Source organism: Girardinichthys multiradiatus, chromosome 5 (genome assembly GCF_021462225.1).
Source record: "Girardinichthys multiradiatus isolate DD_20200921_A chromosome 5, DD_fGirMul_XY1, whole genome shotgun sequence".
Taxonomy (NCBI): domain Eukaryota; kingdom Metazoa; phylum Chordata; class Actinopteri; order Cyprinodontiformes; family Goodeidae; genus Girardinichthys; species Girardinichthys multiradiatus.
The window spans coordinates 11,699,217-11,718,024 of NC_061798.1; the positions used below are offsets into that span (position 1 = coordinate 11,699,217).

General features: G+C 42.5%; 1 protein-coding gene across 5 annotated transcripts in view; it reads right to left on the reverse strand.

Annotated features, from left to right (window-relative positions):
- Window positions 1-18,808, reverse strand: part of LOC124868162 (RNA binding protein fox-1 homolog 2-like) — a 71,674-nt gene that overhangs the window by 40,837 nt on the left and 12,029 nt on the right. For 4 of the 5 annotated variants that reach the window (XR_007038257.1, XR_007038256.1, XM_047365023.1 and 1 more), the window contains exon 2: window positions 10,721-10,771. Coding sequence is in view for 3 of the 5 variants with exons in the window: in XM_047365023.1 (XP_047220979.1) it covers window positions 10,721-10,771 (51 nt within the window). In the remaining 2 variants the exon portion in view is untranslated. Of the gene's footprint in view, window positions 1-6,176; window positions 6,711-10,720; window positions 10,772-18,808 lie in introns of those variants that run through there. The other variant, XM_047365025.1, reaches the window with a different exon arrangement.

The window sequence follows — 18,808 nt, forward strand, 5'->3', positions numbered from 1 at the left end:
TGTTTGCTTGTTAATGTTTTCCTTATAATTTATTAATCACCTATGAGTTATTTATGAGGTAAAAAAAAAACTGGAAAAACACTTCTGATAGCTCTATGCAGAAACTTACATCAGCAAAGCAAACCGTAGACACAGCATCTGAACACTTATGTTTTTGTCATCTTCATTTGTTCTGAAGAACTTTAATGCCTGCAACAATGTACTTTGGATTTCTGTGGATGTTTAGCTTGTCTGTGTCACAGATAGTGGATGTCCCTGTAGAAGACTAGGCCACAAATTTCATTTGAAAGTAAAAACCTGACTTACTCTAGAGATTTACAGTGCCTTGCAAAAATGATCATGTCCCCCAATATTTGTCATATTCTTTTACATTAATACCACAACTGTTTTTGCACATTATTTAATGTAATAGAACACCACAAAGTAAAATGTAACTGAACAGGGGGGAGAATTGTCATTTATTCTGTCACTCATTTTTTCAGAAAGCCTTAAAAGTGCTGCATGAGTTTGTATTCATCCGCAATTTGTATTTTTCTCCACGTTTGCTACGGTACGTCCTGCACATGGCTTTTGGCAAACTGCAAACAAGACTTCCTACAACTTCCTTTCAAAAACAGCTTTTTGTTTGACAATTCCTCCATAAATCTCTGCAGCTCCTCTGGAGTTACCATTGTCCGCTTGATCAGCTTCTCCAATTAATGCTCTACTTACATGGCCTGTCAGCTCAGGAAGGTTTGCAGTTGTGCCATGCTGTTTCCATTTTCAGATGATGAATTGAACTATGCTCTGTCAGCTGTTCAAAGCTTCATGATGCTGTTTATTCATTAATGTTCTCAAACAAATCTCTGAGGCCTTCAGACAACAGCTGGATTAGACACCAATTCCTAATTAGGCGACTGCAGAATACTTCTGGTTGCACTTTTATTTAGGGGTGACAGAGTAAAGAGAGCTGAACACATGTTTGCCACAATCCGCAGATATTTATTTGTAAAAATTTTTTGTCATACATGTATCCTTTTCTTTAGACTTTACAGTAATGTACTTTGTGTTGGCCTATCACACCAATGCTTATAAAAACATTGCAGTTTGTGGCTGTAATGTGACAAAAAGTCAAACGTTCAGTCGATTTGCAGAATGCTAGCAGTTCTGACATTATTTACTGAAACCTCTCTTGTTTAAAACCTAAAGTCATTATTTGCACAATATGGATTCTTTACTACAAAAGAATGACTCAACATTCTAAACTAAGCTTTAAAGTGGGCAAAAAAAGCAAAAAAACAGACCAATTAAACTCGGCAAGGGGAGCTTTATTCAGGTACCTGGCTGCTGCAGAGAAAATCATTGACTATGTGTAGTGAAATTCTACCTCCTGACCCATGCGCTGGGGAAACTACCTTCCTGCTGTGCAATAAAATGTTCCTCACAGCTCCTGTGTTGTCATTTGCGAGTCCCAACATTGATGACTCATGACATCTCATTCGACTGATGATGAGTCAGACTTGGACTTGACAAGTTGTGATGCAACTGGACAGAATGATAGTAATGTGGAATTTATTACAGCACCACCACAGGTCTGATCAGGTGAACCGGACATGTTGATGCTTTGAAGCGATGTGATTTCCACGATATTAAAGCTTTCGTCAGCTCCGTCAGACGCCCTGCTCGGTGCTGTTGCTCATGCTCAAACAGACTCCAGCCAGCAGGAGAATGGACTACCCCGGCTGTTAGGGCTGCTTCTGCCAGACGAAAATAGAAGCAGGAATGTAAGCCAAAAACAACCCAGTATTTGTGCTTCACGAAAGGCCTTTTCAGAGGAGATTCATTTTGGCTGCATCTCGGCGGTCTTCTCTCTACCTTGTACACTGAGTCAAAAGCCTGGTATCTACACAAACACTATGTGCTTTGCGTGAAGCTTTTTCTATCTGCTTTCGCATCCCGACAAGCTCTAAGCCTTTTGCTGACTGCTAGCGGCTTGAGATTCACATCAGGATAAAGGCCTCAGCTGACTAAATGCACTCAGAAAGGAAGGTGGGGGGTTGAGGGTAAGAGAAAGAACACAAAGACACAAAAGAAGGGCATTCCTGGTCAATTGGAAGAGACCAAACTTATGCAGTGCATTTGTGTTAGCACTCAGGTCTGCTCTGTTCAAGTGTGCAAACCGTGTGCACGCCTTAAAGTGTGTGTGCGCTTGTGCTCCCCCAGGCGTTGGGGTGTTACGAGGTAGTGTGTAAGTGTGTGTGTTGGCCCCCCACAAACGCCAGTGAGTCAGAGCGGTAGATGTAGCTGGCTTCCTTTCGGGTCAGTTAGCAGCACCAAGTGGGTCTGAGGAGGCACGTTAAAAAGCATGCTCGTCTGTGGCCGACTCGCCACGCAACACGAGGAGACAAGAGCGGAGTGGACGAAAAGAAGAGGGAATACGATTTACACTAACTAGGCCATCACTGGGTCATTTCACATGAATGTCATTTGAGGATCTTTACTTCCTCTGGGGGGCAACGTCTCTCTAGAGGCCGATTGGGTGCCTCTGGAAAGTGTGATTCACGCTGTTAACAGCCGCACGCGTTTTGGCTCAGTGATCGGATTCACTGAGGAAGTTCAGTGCTCGGATCATATCTTGCAGAAAAAAAAAACAGCTGGAGAAACGTTCATGACATGTGTCTGTGGCATAGTGATGAGCCAGGAGACACCCTCTTGTTAAATTATTCCATCCCACGCGTTCCCCCCCTCACCCAGTTGCTCTTCCCCGCTCCTCTTGCTGATGTTCTCCCTTTCCTCCCACTCTCTCCCTCTGCTGTGCGCTTCACTTCTTTACGCTTCATAAAATCCAGACGGGACCCCTCGCATACGTCCCGCCCCCACACTTGTCAATCAAGCGCATTTGCCTCTTAGCAACAGGATATCAGCAGTGTTCAAGCTCCTCCCACCACTCCACTCTCCATCTCCTTATAGGGTAACATATCTGTTCATCAAACAAACGCCTCCTCCCAACTACTACATTATACCTCTTAAAGCCGTTTTACATCATCACGTTGCTGGCACGGACCTTCATGTATTTTACTGTTAATGTGACAGACCAGTGCCGAGTAATGCATTATTTTTCCTTTTTGTTTTTGCAAATACAATCTGAAAAGTCTGGTTTGTTTTCTTCTCTCAAAGTTAATACTTTGTAGAACCAACTTCCATTAAAGCTACAGCTCAAAGTATTTTGAGGTATGTCTTCACCTTCTTTGCACGTCTGAAGACTGAAATCTTCACCCATTATTCTTTGTAAAATAGCTGAACAGTTATAATGGCTGGAGAGCCTTTAAATATTAATTTCACAGCCTTGCCCTGTATTTAGATCTACCCATCTTCCCATTATCTACCATAAGCTTCCCTGTCCCTGCTGAAGAAAAAAACCCTACAGCATGATACTGCCACCACCATGTTTTACATGGGGACAATTTGTTCAGGGGAATTAGCAGTACTGTCTCTGCCAACTTTGCACATCTGAAAAGTAAAATTTATTTCCCCTTTCTTTGTAAATTGCTATTCCAATACATAAAAATGCTTCGATCTAAAGCTTTGAATGGCACCTGAAGGGATTAGTTTGAGTTGCTGAAAGGTGAGCCTTGACCCTTGTAAGGGTTTTTCCTCCAGGAATGGACTTAATTCAGCTCCATCCATCTTCCTATCAACTAATTATCGTCAGCTTCTTGGTCACCCAGTTGCTCAACACACCAGAATCCCAAATTAAGAAACCCGTGTTCATGATACATTAAAAAACCTGTTAATTTCTAATGCTTTTTATTGTTTTAATATTTTATGTTCAGCACTTTGGACAGTGTTTGCTGTTTTTAAAAGAGCTTTATAAATAAAACTGGCCTGGCTTCCCTGTCCGTGCTAATAAAAAGGCATCCTCACAGCATGATACTGCCACATTCTTGTTTTACAGTGGTGGGTTGGCAGGATTCGGCCACACAGTATTTTGCATGTAGGCTATAAAGTTCAGTTTTGGTTTCATCTGACCAGAGCACCAGCTTCCATGTTTGGCTACATGGCTCATGGAAAACAGGACTTCCTATGGCTTTTCTTTCAACAATTGTTGCCACTCTACAACAGAGTCTGAGGCCTCCACAAAAGCAGTGGCCATTTATGAAAGATAAACAATCCAAAACAAAAAGAGAAGATGACACCTGTCAAACGCGTGCAGGTGAGCACACAAGCTCACTAAAAGATGTGTTTACCCAACTAGCACAAAAAGTACAGTATGACCATGAAACCAGTTTGGCTTGTTCAGGAAGGGCTCTGCTTTAGAGCGACATGTCCTGTCGTCCAGTTTGCTTATAAAGAGCACACGTAAGCCAGCTGGAGGATGGGGTTGTCACTGTCAAATGCACCCTATGAAGAGTCAATGAGGGCAACCCCCTATCTGTCACAGAGGCAGTTATATTTTTATTTTTAATAAAGCCTTCCAGCGAGCAGTTCCAGAGCAGTCAGAGACAACTGCTAAGGAGGCAGAACTGTCACGGCAGCTCAAGACTGAAGCCGTTTCATAACTTATCTTTTCAGAGTCCAAAAGGTGCTTAACCTCTCACAGCTCTCCCAATCTCCACTCTCCTCCTGACTCGAACCAGCTAAAAATCAGCACAAAATGAGTGACTCATGCAAGTTGCCACAGCAACATGGCTCATCGGGTTCATTCAACAACATTCATTGTAAAACCTAGCGAAGAATCAATAACAAGATTTGGGGAGGCGAGGGAGATGTAGGAGGGGGCGGATCCTCAAAACCCGTTAACAGTTTAGGCAAGCGTGGCACAATGTGTATATGCGCAGCTTCGGCAGCAGGTAGGCGTCTCTCCCTCGCCTCAGGGCGCACGCTTAGGTGGGGCTTGAAAAAATATTTCAGTCTCCTGAACCTGATCTGTCGCTCCAACTCCTGCAGCAAAAGGCCAACCTTATTAGCACATGCAGCACTATCAGGGAGCTAATAAATAACTCCCATCATACAGCACCTTTACACAGTCGTAACTGCAAAGTCAACTCCAAGAACGTCCCACAGAGCAAACTGCTCCACCAGACCAAGTGCGCATTTACGTCTCCGAGTCCATCACCTCGTTGGTTTCTTTCTGCCCCAAGCGATTGAACTGTCCAAAGGTGTCCACTCACCTTAAAAATCTATTTCCTGCTGTTTTCTTTCTTTTTTCTAGGCCCATCCCCCTCTCTTCCAGGGGCTCTTGAATGAAAACATTGAGATAACAGCTGCTAGGGCCCCAGGGAGAGCAAGAGGAGGGAGAAAAGAGGTCAAACAGTAAAGAGAGCAGGAATCTAAGGTACAGCTGAAAAAGAAGCACAAACACACACTGATCCTGACTCACACCAACTGAAATGTAATATGAACATGACACTTCATACACCAACTTTGCAGCCCACTGTGTGTGCCTCAGCTTCTGTGCGTTTGTGAAATGTGTGACACAGACATTACAGTGAGGAGGTGTTTGGAGCTGAACAGAAGAGATGCAGAAGGAAATGAGAGAAAGTAAAAATGAGTAATAACAAAGGGAGAGAGAGAGAGTAAAAAAAAGACAGGAGCAACTGTTCAGTGGACACCTGTCCCTTTCGCTCAGGGGTAATATACAGAGACAGCTGCAGGGATAATACAGACTTTTCACCTACCTCTCCTCCCCCCATTGCTCCTTTATTTCCACTCTTTTGCTCGAGAAATGTCTGAAGAGTTGGCGTGTTACTAAACTGCTACATCCAGCTGTACGATCTAACGCGGTGAGCGGCGCTCTCACATGGATTCCTCTGAGCATACATAATAGATGGCCGAGCACAGTTTCTGGCAGCGGCAGCTCTCGCTTTTCAGATTGTGCGCACAGTTCTAGCTCTGGGCTGGAGAACAGATGCCACAACAACGGCGGTAACAATAATGCATCGCCACTCGTGCGTCTCGCTGTAGCGTAATCATGATTTGCAGACGTTACAATCTCTCCGTCATCAACAACACTAGTTTGTTTGTCCGCCGAGCTAACAGGAGTCTGGCATGTCCTGCGTGGACCACTGTGGTAAACGGGTCAGACAGAGTCCTCATCTGTTAGTACTTAATTAACATTTAATGCCCACTGACAGTACCCGGTGCCGTTTCACATACGGCAGCAGTGGACGTGGAAAGATATGGAGACAAACACTCACCGACAACACGTTAGGATAGTACAGTCCCATCATCGTATACTGTGCAACAACTCCAACTGTCGCCGCTCCTTGCTCCTTTCCTCTTCTCGCGCTGCCTCGCCTTCTCTCCCTCTCTCAGAGCCTGTGTCACCTCACTAGCTCCGTCTCTCTTGTCTGTCTCACAGATTCAAAATCTCCCTCTCTCTGCCCCCGCTCGCTCCGTCTGCCCTGCCAACCCCCAGCCCACCTCCTCCTCCTCCACCTCCTTTGCTGGCCTATGTCCCCGTCACTCTCCCTCGCGTGCCTTCTTCTGTATTTCCCCCCCTCTTTTCCGCTTCTCTCGTCTCCCACTCACTCTTGTTTCTTCTTTGCCTCTCCCACTCGCTCCTTGCTTTCCTTCTACCCCCAGCCTTCCTTTTCGCTGCTGTGTCCTTGCCTGCTCATCTCTTCTGTCTCTTCTCCAGTCCTCCTCCTCTGCTCCTCTCTCGCCCAGAAAGCCTGACGCCTCCTCCCCCCTCCTACTTCCCTGCTTCTGTCACACCTGCAAACTTTCCCCTCCCCTCCGCTTCCTTCTCATGTCGCAGTCCTCCCCTCCTCTGTCTCTCTCTTCCTCTGTTCTCTTTCTCCATCTAGGTGAGTTAACTGGGGCTGCTGGCACCACTGGGAGAGAAAGACAAGACTTTCCCTCTTCGTTCCACCATTCCTTTTCAGACATGCATCTTGTTACGCAAACATGCTGCCGACTGCACAAAAGGTTTATGTTTTGAAGAACATTCACAAGACATTGCTTCAGGACAAATACCATCATATCCAACTCAAATCCCCAAATGTCTTTATCTAATCAGAGGCTTAAAGGACTACCAAACCTGCTAAATTTTAACAAATTGTAACAGTTGAAGAATTTAGTCAACTACATCCTTTTGAATAATTTTATGGAGACGCAAATAAAAACTGCTGGTGAAACACAAAAATTTGAACTTTTTCCGAACACACAATCCCTGATGGTTACAGGTCACACATAACACCACTTCTTAGTGTGGAAGTAAACTCCATGATCATTTAGCCTTATTGCTTTAAAATAAATAGCAAAAGCTAGTTTTACAACTGCTCCCTGCACCTAATGTAAACAATGAATTCTCACAGCAGAAAGCCTAAAAAAATTGAAAAGAAAGAAAAGCTTGAATAGTATGGCCAGGTTCAAAGCTGTGCAAAAACCAAGCCATTGGTGCTTCTCAACCAATCAATGATAACCAACTTGTTGATATGATAACCGTATCAACGCATTTGTTGTACATGTTAGCGTACAGTGACGAAGTCGTTTAACGCTAACGTAACGTCTAACATATATATAAATATTTTTAGTTTCAGCAGTTTTATAGTTATGATCAGCTAAAACAGAGGGTATTAATGGGACTGAATCCCATTAGCTTGTAATGTACACTTACAATGTACTTTTTGGAGGCCTAAACATATTCCAAAAACTCACTAAATTTGCATACGCGTCAATCCTGGTGAAAAATTACAGATTTTAAGGGTTTCATAAAAGTCGCAAGAAGAATGGCTCAACAGCGCCACCCCCCCTCTGACCACCATCAGCAGGCCAGTTGGGTGAAGTGTCTTACCCAAGGACACAACAACTGAGATGGCCAGAGCGGGGGTTCAAACCGGCAACCCAAACTCCTACCAACATCTCAGGACCTACAAAAAAGGTCTATCGGACCCATTGTCCATACCCCACAGGAAGTTGGATCAAAAGCTGCAATTTGTTTCTCATTTACACACGTCAAATCTGAGCGAACTCCACCTACAGCCTTGGATTTTGCTAAAACTAAATCAAAGCATCGAGGCCCTGTCCACACTTACATGGATATTTTCCCAAACACAGATTTTCAGAGTTGCATCTCTCATTCACACAGTTTTGAAAAACAAAATAAAAAAAGATGATTTTAGTGCATCTCTGTGTGGATTTATAGCTTTAGGTGCAACAGCCTGCTTCATGCAACCTAGTTATCGCTTTGTGGGCTGAAAATTACAGGAACAAAGGAAATGTCAGATTTTTGCCTCCATTGTGCTGAGGAAGTGAAGGACTAGCAGCAAAGGCTGAACAGCATCAAATCAAGTCATTTTAGAGAAAGACTTTAATGAAGAGCCACTGAGAAATCAGCTGGTGAACACAATCAACCAATCTACAGACCGAAAGACCTGACTGGTGACCAGTCAGATCTTTTCTTGATCAGTAAACACACCACACTATGACACCAACCACAACCTTCTTCTGTATGGAAGTGGTCACTGTGGGAAGAAGGTTCAAAGTTCGCCATTTTCAGTATTGGTGAGATGTTTAAATATGAAGTCAGAGGAAGTACAAAAGTAGCAAGAAGCTACTTAAAAAAAAACATGTTCTATTGAGATGCATGCCAGATATTCATTCAAGCTGCTTCTTTTAACTCTGGGATTTTGAAAGGAAGCCTTGGTTTCCAAACCCGGCATTTTATTTATAAGCATTTCTCCTTGTTTAGGGTGAAGGTCTCCATTCTCTAAATCATACAGTGACTGATGTTTACAGTTGGTCATGCTAACAATGCTAAGCAGTAAAAAAATATGTTTAAAAAGCCAAATAATTTTGTTTTTGTTTTAAATTAGTAAAACATAATTTTATAGCCACTGCTCTCTCTCACATTGCCTCTATGTGGCATTACCTCTGCTCCTAATATAGAAAAAATAAATATTTTGAACAGATCTTATTGTAGCTGCTACAGAGACTTTAAAGTGGATAAAATCAAGGAGACCAACGACTATCAAAAGCTGCAGATCGGAAATAGGTATCAAATCTCTGATCAGGTCATCTCATCTTTAGCCATGGCAACTTAACTACAGCCACTGAAGTTAATTCACTATGTATCAAGTAACTAATTGTTTCAGCTCACATAATTTTGATCCACTAAGAATAAACATAGGCACTGTATTGTCATGAGGAATTCCTTATTTCCGGTTATATTAACTGTGTATAAACTGGATTGTATTACATCCATTCTAGTTAAAACTTTGTCTCCGGCAGTTCATTTTTAAACCAAATAGATTTTTTAAAATGGCATGTAGTTAAATGTTCAAGTTTGATATGATGACGTTTATAAGGAAGAAGGAGGAACAGCTTTTAATATGGAAAAGTTTTTCAGCAGACATGGCAGTTTTTCTGTTGTAGTTTTTTTAATAATACGTTTTATAATAGCCTTCCCTTAATTTATTTTGGCTGCTATAAATAACTGCAGTCGTGCCTAACGGTCTTACATAATGATTAGAGCTCTGGCAGTGTTTGAAGACCTTGGATTTGAGACTTTAAAAAGGAAGACGAATATTCTCTTTTTTTTTGGCATCCAATATTAGCTGCCAGGCTTTTAAAGACATTTAGAGTCACTTTCTGGATTCATACATAATCTGGTTAAGGACTGTTTTCATAAGGTCTTTTAGAACAGTACCTATCAGCTCTACCCACCCAAACTTTACATTAAAAACATAACCACGTAATTTCTATAGCTGTATGATTCATTTCAGCTCTGGCCTGATATAATGGGTTGTTTCTCCATTCTCACACACAGCCTCAGCGAGTCTCTGGGCTATTCTTTTCAGGAGCCCTTTGATCGCATCATTCTCACACTCCTGTTGACAGTTTAGCACCTCAGTGTTGTGGAAATCTCCACTGGCCGGCATCATCTTCTTCCTCCCTGCATCCCCTTCTCCCTGGCCAGTTCACACCTCCGAGCCCCAAGAGAAAGCCCTGACTGAGTTCTTACCAACTCACAGCAGAAAAACAATAACTTATGAGTAGCCTTGAAACATCCTTTGAAGAAAATGATTCAAAGCCTCATCATTTCCCAATGAAATAAAATCCATCTAATTGACTCCCAGGCATCAACAGCATCTACTTAGCTGTACTGGAAAACAAAAGATACTCGTACTGCGGCAAATAAAAGCGCATGAGTGAAGACCTGAGACAGATAAAGAGCCGATAAAGCAGCCAGAGGTTGCCGAGCATCGCAGAGAGAGAGGGATGAGGGGATTACGGGCAGAGGCTGAGAGGATGAGTGGATGAACACAGGATGATCTAAGGATTAACCACATAAACTAAGCAGCCTAATAACACATTCAGACAGCTAATACAAATGCGAGCAAACAGATTGTATACTTACACACAGACATCCACACAAAAAAACGTGATACAGCTGAATTTCTGTTAGGAATTAGAATTTTTTTTCCTCCATTTGTGGGCAAAACAACAAGAATGTGCCGGCGTTTGGAGAGGCCTAAAGATGAAATGAATGTGTCCTGCGAGCTTAAAAGATGATTACTATCATCGAGGATGGAGAAAAGTAAGTGGAGGATAGGAATAGATGAGTGATGGTTGTGGAGGCACATCTTCCTCTACACAACCATTAAAGTGAAATCTATACTCCCACCTTGTGGCTTACAGAACAACACCGACCCATATCAGTGCTGTACACAGACTACAGGAATGTGGCTAATTATACAATTTAACATGATACAAACACTTTTACAGGTGCTCTTACCTGACTGTGAGATGGGTATCCATGGTAGCTGAGGGTCAAAGGATCGTTGTTCTGAAAGAGAGGAGCACATTTTCTCTCTTTAGGTAAACATGTCATGTAATTTCAAAGGCAGAGACTTAGTCATTTCATCACTTAGGAAAGCAGTTTCATCTGTTGTCACATCTCTCCATCTATCTTTACATTTAGATGGCATTTGTGTGACCCCCCCCCCCCCAATCAAATTAACTTCACTGGTGACACACTCCCGCAATCTCCCCAGTCAGCCTCCTCTCCAGCTTTCCACCCGGCAGATCCTTTTGTCTGTTTGTAAAGACGTGATAACGGGGGCGAGGGAGCTCATGCGAACGGCAGATGAAAGGCAGGAAAAGAAAGGACGAGTGTTGGCGCGGCTCTTAAAATCATAAATAGGTCAGGAGTGTTGGTGAGCATGAAGCCCACTGGTGTGGTTTGCCTTTCTAAGCACTTATGCCTATTCTAACAAGTTCTTTTAAATGTTCTGGCTGCACAGAGCAAAGCCTACTACAAACATCTGGAGGAGGAAGCAGAGAAAGTTATTTCAAGACAATTCACCCCTTCGCCAACTTGCACCTCTATTTCATACCTACATGTTGCAATTTCATCCTACCCTACTTCTATTTTCGACGTCTAATTACATTTACTTAAATGGATAGTTCAGGATTTTGGTAAGGTAATTTTAAAGGTTATAGGCAGTTAATCCGTTAATGGCAGAAGATGACTACCAAGGCATTTTCCCTTAGTATAAATCCAGATCTCCTGGTCCTGGATGTTAAAGGTTATTTACACAGGTAATGGAAGCTGGAGGCGTTGCGTCACCAATAATCTTCCTGTGTGAAACATGTACAGAGAATGTAAAACGTTTCCTGCCAGAAGTATTTTCAGATATAAAAGTAAAGCTGTGTAACATTAAAAAAGGCACTAAATTTAATACTATAATTCATTTTTAAATTGCCTTACTCTATAAGATACTTACTCTGAGCAGGAATGCTTTCTGTTGCGTTCCCAGTATGTGACTCCCACAGGACAATCACTGGTGGCACACTACCTTTAAACTTGATTTACAATGTAAATAATCTTGGGCTTCTTTTTAAAACACCAAAAGCACATGTGACAACAGTTTAACTGTTCATAAAGTAGCATGTGCATAAAAGACGCAAATACACTTACACCTAGCTTATTCAACAGTTTGAAAAGCTTCCAGTCAAAATAGTCATATTGATGAAACTATAGAAGTGCTACCCATCACTCGTAATAATGCTGTTCTAAGAATATATTTGGAAAGCTGAGTGGCATGTATGTGAAGCACCTGCCCGCAGGTTCTCATCACCACACGGCCCGACTAATTACCAGATAAAATCACTTTATTAAGTTTATTAAGAGGGTGTTCATTCAAAGATTGAATGAAGTCTATCTTTCAAAATAGAAATAAATGTTATAGCATTACTATAACCTAATTTATCATTACATTATTTTAGCAGCAATAGGAAACCTTGATTTTCCATATTAAAAATAAGCAGTTGATCATGTTAAACAGGTTTGTTTTAAAACTTTGGGGTTAGCACCGGAGTACCGTCCTGTTGCTCAGTTATGCTGCATTCCATTTACCTCGGAAGTCAGAGAGACGTAATCTCAGAGGTGATAGCGTTTCATGTTGCTGCTTGTCTGAGATTCGGAAAAAACATGGACAGCCGTATTCTTCATTGCTCGGATATGGCCACTGTTTCAACAATAACAATTACACTGTTCTACGCGGTATTTCAAGCATATAAACAGCCTTAAAATATCTCGTCTTATACACACTGAAAAGTAGTACGTGTATGCCTGGCTAAATGTTACATAAATAAATAAAAAACTGTTCAAAAACTGTCAAAGTGGGAATGTTGTACTACTAATGATGCGAGTAGCAGCCATCTTGAATGTAGAAATCAGGTATGGTCCTGGTGCCCCTACTTTCCGACTCGTAATTCTGACCTGGAAGGGGGTGGTTCTGACTTCTGAGTACAGTTGGAACGTAGTAACACCCCATGCAAGTCATGGCGAAGGGCTGCTCAAACTGAGCCAGGTCCTGCTAGAGGGGCGATGTTCTTTTCCACTGTCTCCGCATACTTGTTCAGGATATGGTTGCAAAGTGAATAATTAAACCTGCATACAAAGCGCCTACAGATGACATCTGCTTTAAATTAGTACATCATCAATAAACTGATTTAATACTATAGCATGAGAATCTTTTACGGGTCAATGCGTCTTAATACATCTTGGAAACAACTTTATGCATACTCATAACAGTTTTTCCAGCTATTATGCAAATGCGTTTCATTAAAAAAGAGAATCACAGCAATTACAGCACACTCAGAAATGGGGGGAAACAGATTCCCTTGTCCCTGACTTCATATTAGTAGATTACAAAACATCTCTGCTCCTCCCTCTTCTCTCAGTCCTTCCTCCTCTGATCTTCCTTTCATGTGGAACCAATGTCCCCTCGTCTGCTCTGTCCCCCGGGGTGGAGGGGGCACTTTGCTTTGCGCTCGGCGCAGCTCGAGCTGCCCGATTAATACTGGAACCATCTCACTCTGGACCCCATGAGGCCATTTCACTAAAACTGAGCACAATGTATCCAAATGTAAGAGGCAGAGGCAAGGAAGAGGAGGAAGAAGAGGGAGCAGGAAGCGCCTTCGTGATTGAAAAATACAGCTTGTGCAAGTCTATCTCAGAGCCAAAAATGTACTTAGTGATCTGGCTTTGGGAGGTAAAAGCTCTAAATAATAAATTACCTCTTAGAGGCTTGAATAACATGAATAAAGTATAAACCGTCTTTTGCAACGAGGGCAAACTCCGAGTGCAACACACTGCAGGTATGGTGGAGCAAAACAACACCCGGAGAGGAGACGAGAAGAAAAAAAGAAAAGATTTATGGAGCTGCACGCTGTGTGGAAAAGAAGGGGGGTGTCGGATGAAAACACACATCTGGAAACATCTGGAACTCATATGTGCAAGAGACTGAATATGGAGCTGGGAATATAACAAGAAACGGACAGGGAAAAAAAACGATGGAAGGAGCAAAGACAATGACTCATACATGAGCAGAGTCATGTGCTTAATTTCCTTAAGGAACCAGGAGGGCTGAGATGAAGGGGGGCTGCGTGGAGGGAGCACCACATGAGTGAGTCTCGCTCTCGCTCTCCACGCCCCACTTACTTGCACTGTATATGAGAAACAAAAATGTATGTCACGCAGTCATGCTTCATTATTTGGGTTCTGATGGCAACAACATGAAGCACAGCTGATTCCTGAGGTGGTGACGGGTTACTTTTCAGGGGAAACGCACCAATTAGCCTTTTGTGGTAAAATCCTAGTTTGTGTAAAGCTTTTTTATTTATTTAGCCAACTCCAATTTCTACAAAATAAAAAATAGCATTACATTTTTTCCCCGTATGCTTCCTGCTGCGAGGGCTCATTAATTATTCATATCAGCAGCAGAGGCAACATCACAGTGTGTGTAGGAGAGAAAGCACAAAAAACACTAAATGATTATGCAATGGCATTTTATATCTTTCTTAAGTCATAAGTGGAGGTAACATGGCTGGCAGGTAACCGCAGTCTCCATGTGCATTCCTACAGAATGTACCACCTTACCTGAACTCAAGATTTCCAAACAGCTGCCAACTTTTCCAAATCAAATTATATTCCAATACTGACTGAGATTAAAAGCTCAAAAAGGAAATAATGTTTGTTAGCTTTGCCCAACTTTGTTAAACCTTCCTATTATCTGCTGAAAGCCTTGCTTTCACTTTCCCACTTCGTGAATGAACTGCAGACATGGCTCAGCCCTTAGCAGCAAATAGTTTCCTCTTAAACAACTTCTTAAATCCCTGCTTTTTGTGACTTCATTTGAAAACACTTCACAGATATTGAAAATAGCTAACTTTAAGTCTTGTTTTCTCAACTCAACGTACGTAAGACTTGTGTATGGTCCATTCACCGATCGGAATAGAGTAGATTAGGAAGTTTCTGACAAACCAGTAAGACGAAGCACAAAATGTCCTGTTCCTGTTGCCAACTCTCTATTTTTTTTAAGAGAGCACGTAGATGCAGGGAATGCTGCAGAGAAGCATGGGATGAGCAATCAGGGGAGAGTAAGAAAATGTCCTGAGAACAACAGATTGTAAAAGAGGAGACGAGGGACGAGGATACATAGCTGTACCATCTATTGAACATATCAACCTCGGTGCTCCGCCAAACACTGCTGGTCACGGCAGGTGTTTGGTCTTAAAACTGGCCACAGGACCCGGGTCTATTCTCATCGTGCCCTGGGATGGCTGCTTTTCTGAGGAGGATCCACATTTCATTACCCTGAGAGTTATCCTTCCTCGCTGCAATGCGGCACACCACATGTACTCAGGAGGATGTGAATCCCCTGTTTCCACAGCACCTATATGCTAACTCTTCAGACATCCAGCCCAGTGATTTGAAGTTTTGTTTTCCCTTATTATACCTCACATTCCTCCGACTTTTTACAGTAAAGCTACACGTGCTTCCTCAAGGGGATGCTGGCTGAAGTCAAAGTGGATTTTGGAAGCGAGCTTGACACTTCTGGAATCAAGATAATCATGGAGTGGCATCAGCTGCCAAATCACGTGCAATGGTCCACAGTCCATTGCACTGATCTTAAATAGTGAAAGAAAATACGGTTTCTTTTCCCCCAACAAATTATTTCTGATCTGATAAAACAGAATCAACATTTGCTTGTAATTATTTACTGCTGAAGATAATTGCCCACAATTATTTGCTCTGCCTCACTGCTTGTCTGCAACATGATTCAGTGAACTAGAGAGTGAAAAGTGGCTTCTGGGACTAATGTCAGAAGCTCTACAGGTCCTTCTCAAAATATTAGCGTATTGTGATAAAGTTCATTATTTTCCATAATGTCATGATGAAAATTTAACATTCATATATTTTAGATTCATTGCACACTAACTGAAATATTTCAGGTCTTTTATTGTCTTAATACGGATGATTTTGGCATACAGCTCATGAAAACCCAAAATTCCTATCTCACAAAATTAGCATATTTCATCTGACCAATAAAAGAAAAGTGTTTTTAATACAAAAAACGTCAACCTTCAAATAATCATGTACAGTTATGCACTCAATACTTGGTCGTGAATCCTTTGGCAGAAATGACTGCTTCAATGCGGCGTGGCATGGAGGCAATCAGCCTGTGGCACTGCTGAGGTCTTATGGAGGCCCAGGATGCTTCGATAGCTGCCTTTAGCTCATCCAGAGTGTTGGGTCTTGAGTCTCTCAACGTTCTCTTCACAATATCCCACAGATTCTCTATGGGGTTCAGGTCAGGAGAGTTGGCAGGCCAATTGAGCACAGTGATACCATGGTCAGTAAACCATTTACCAGTGGTTTTGGCACTGTGAGCAGGTGCCAGGTCATGCTGAAAAATGAAATCTTCATCTCCATAAAGCTTTTCAGCAGATGGAAGCATGAAGTGCTCCAAAATCTCCTGATAGCTAGCTGCATTGACCCTGCCCTTGATAAAACACAGTGGACCAACACCAACAGCTGACACGGCACCCCAGACCATCACTGACTGTGGGTACTTGACACTGGACTTCTGGCATTTCCTTCTCCCCAGTCTTCCTCCAGACTCTGGCACCTTGATTTCCGAATGACATGCAGAATTTGCTTTGATCCGAAAAAAGTACTTTGGACCACTGAGCAACAGTCCAGTGCTGCTTCTCTGTAGCCCAGGTCAGGCGCTTCTGCCGCTGTTTCTGGTTCAAAAGTGGCTTGACCTGGGGAATGTGGCACCTGTAGCCCATTTCCTGCACGGTGGCTCTGGATGTTTCTACTCCAGACTCAGTGCACTGCTTCCGCAGGTCCCCCAAGGTCTGGAATTGGCCCTTCTCCACAATCTTCCTCAGGGTCCGGTCACCTCTTCTCGTTGTGTAGCGTTTTCTGCCACACTTTTTCCTTCCCACAGACTTCCCACTAAGGTACCTTGATACAGCACTCTGGGAACAGCCTATTCGTTCAGAAATTTCTTTCTGTGTCTTACCCTCTTGCTTGAGGGTGTCAATAGTGGCCTTCTGGACAGCAGTCAGGTCGGCAGTCTTACCCATGATTGGGGTTTTGAGTGATGAACCAGGCTGGGAGTTTTAAAGGCCTCAGGAATCTTTTGCAGGTGTTTAGAGTTAACTCGTTGATTCAGATGATTAGGTTCATAGCTCGTTTAGAGACCCTTTTAATGATATGCTAATTTTGAGAGACTCAAGACCCAACACTCTGGATGAGCTAAAGGCCGCTATCGAAGCATCCTGGGCCTCCATAAGACCTCAGCAGTGCCACAGGGTGATTGCCTCCATGCCACGCCGCATTGAAGCAGTCATTTCTGCAAAAGGATTCCCGACCAAGTATTGAGTGCATAACTGTACATGATTATTTGAAGGTTGACGTTTTTTGTATTAAAAACACTTTTCTTTTATTGGTCAGATGAAATATGCTAATTTTGTGAGATAGGAATTTTGGGTTTTCATGAGCTGTATGCCAAAATCATCCGTATTAAGACAATAAAAGACCTGAAATATTTCAGTTAGTGTGCAATGAATCTAAAATATATGAATGTTAAATTTTCATCATGACATTATGGAAAATAATGAACTTTATCACAATATGCTAATATTTTGAGAAGGACCTGTATATAGAAAACACTGTGGCCAATGCATTGCTCTGACACTTCAGTGAAAATCTGATAAATGTGCTGATAAGAAATTTGTTAAATAAGGGTCGGATTGGGTTTCACGTTGGCTTTGACCTGCCAGCCCTCTGGTGTGCAGCTTCAATGAGGTCTAATTGGTGAATTGAGCAGGTATCTCAGGTAACTGTTTTCTTTTCATTTCTTTTTCTATGTGTGCTATGTTTAGATTCAGAATCAGCTTTACTTGCCAAGTTTGAGCTCACAGACAAGGAATTTGACTTCTACTCTCACTTTGCTCTTAATGAAGACATTAACATTAATATATAAATAGGGGAAAAAAAAATATTAAGTTGTTGATGGCACAGCAGATACATTCAGCATCAGATTGATATCAGCTTAAAGAATAGTCCATATTACAGATATATTCCTCTTCCATCATCCTGAATATTTTGCATTTGGTCTTCTGCATCAATATAATAAATGCTTTTCAGGAGTTCAGACTCCTGGTGCAATTTAGGAAAACACCATTGCCAAAAGCATTTGCTCATCTACCCTCAAACAAATATGAACTTAAGTGACATCCCATACTTAAATCTGTAGGGTTTGATGTCGACCCACCCTTTGCAGCCATATCAGGTTCAGCTCGTCTGGAGATGCTTTTCATAAGGTTTAGAAAAGCATACGTGGGAATTTCCGTGGTTAGAAATCACCGTTGGAGAACATGATGTGCAACACCGAGTTTTTTACTTGAAACGTATCTCATGTTTGGTAGGCTCATGCCGTACCAAAAGACAGTAGGGATGGGTACCAAATTTGGTACTTTAATAGGTACCGACTAAATTTAGTCTGTACTACTGAGTACCAATCCACGTAAAATCAAACTACACCATGTTTCGGTACCTAAATGCATCATTGTGACATCGAGGGAGTGGAAGAGTGGGCGATTTTCCATGCAGGACATGAACACAGCAATACATGTTCAAGAGCGTAATGACATCAGTAGCCGCTGGTAGAAGCAAGGCAAGTTTATTTAAACAGCACATTTCAGTAGCAAGACAATTCAAAGTGCTGTACATGAAAAGTGATAAAAATGATATGATAATAAAAAAACCCCACTAAAAATAAAAAAATTATGATAAAATATTACTCGTGCTTGTCGTCTTACACTCATCCAGGACCGGGTCGCGGTGGCAGCAGACTCAGCAGAGACACCCAGACGTCCCTCTCCCTAGACACCTCCTCCAGCTTCTCCGGGGGGAGCCCAAGGCATTCCCAGGCCAGCCGAGAGACATAGTCCCTCCAGCGTGTCCTGGGCCGTCCCCTGGGCCTCCTCCCGGTGGGACGTGCCTGGAACACCTCCCGAG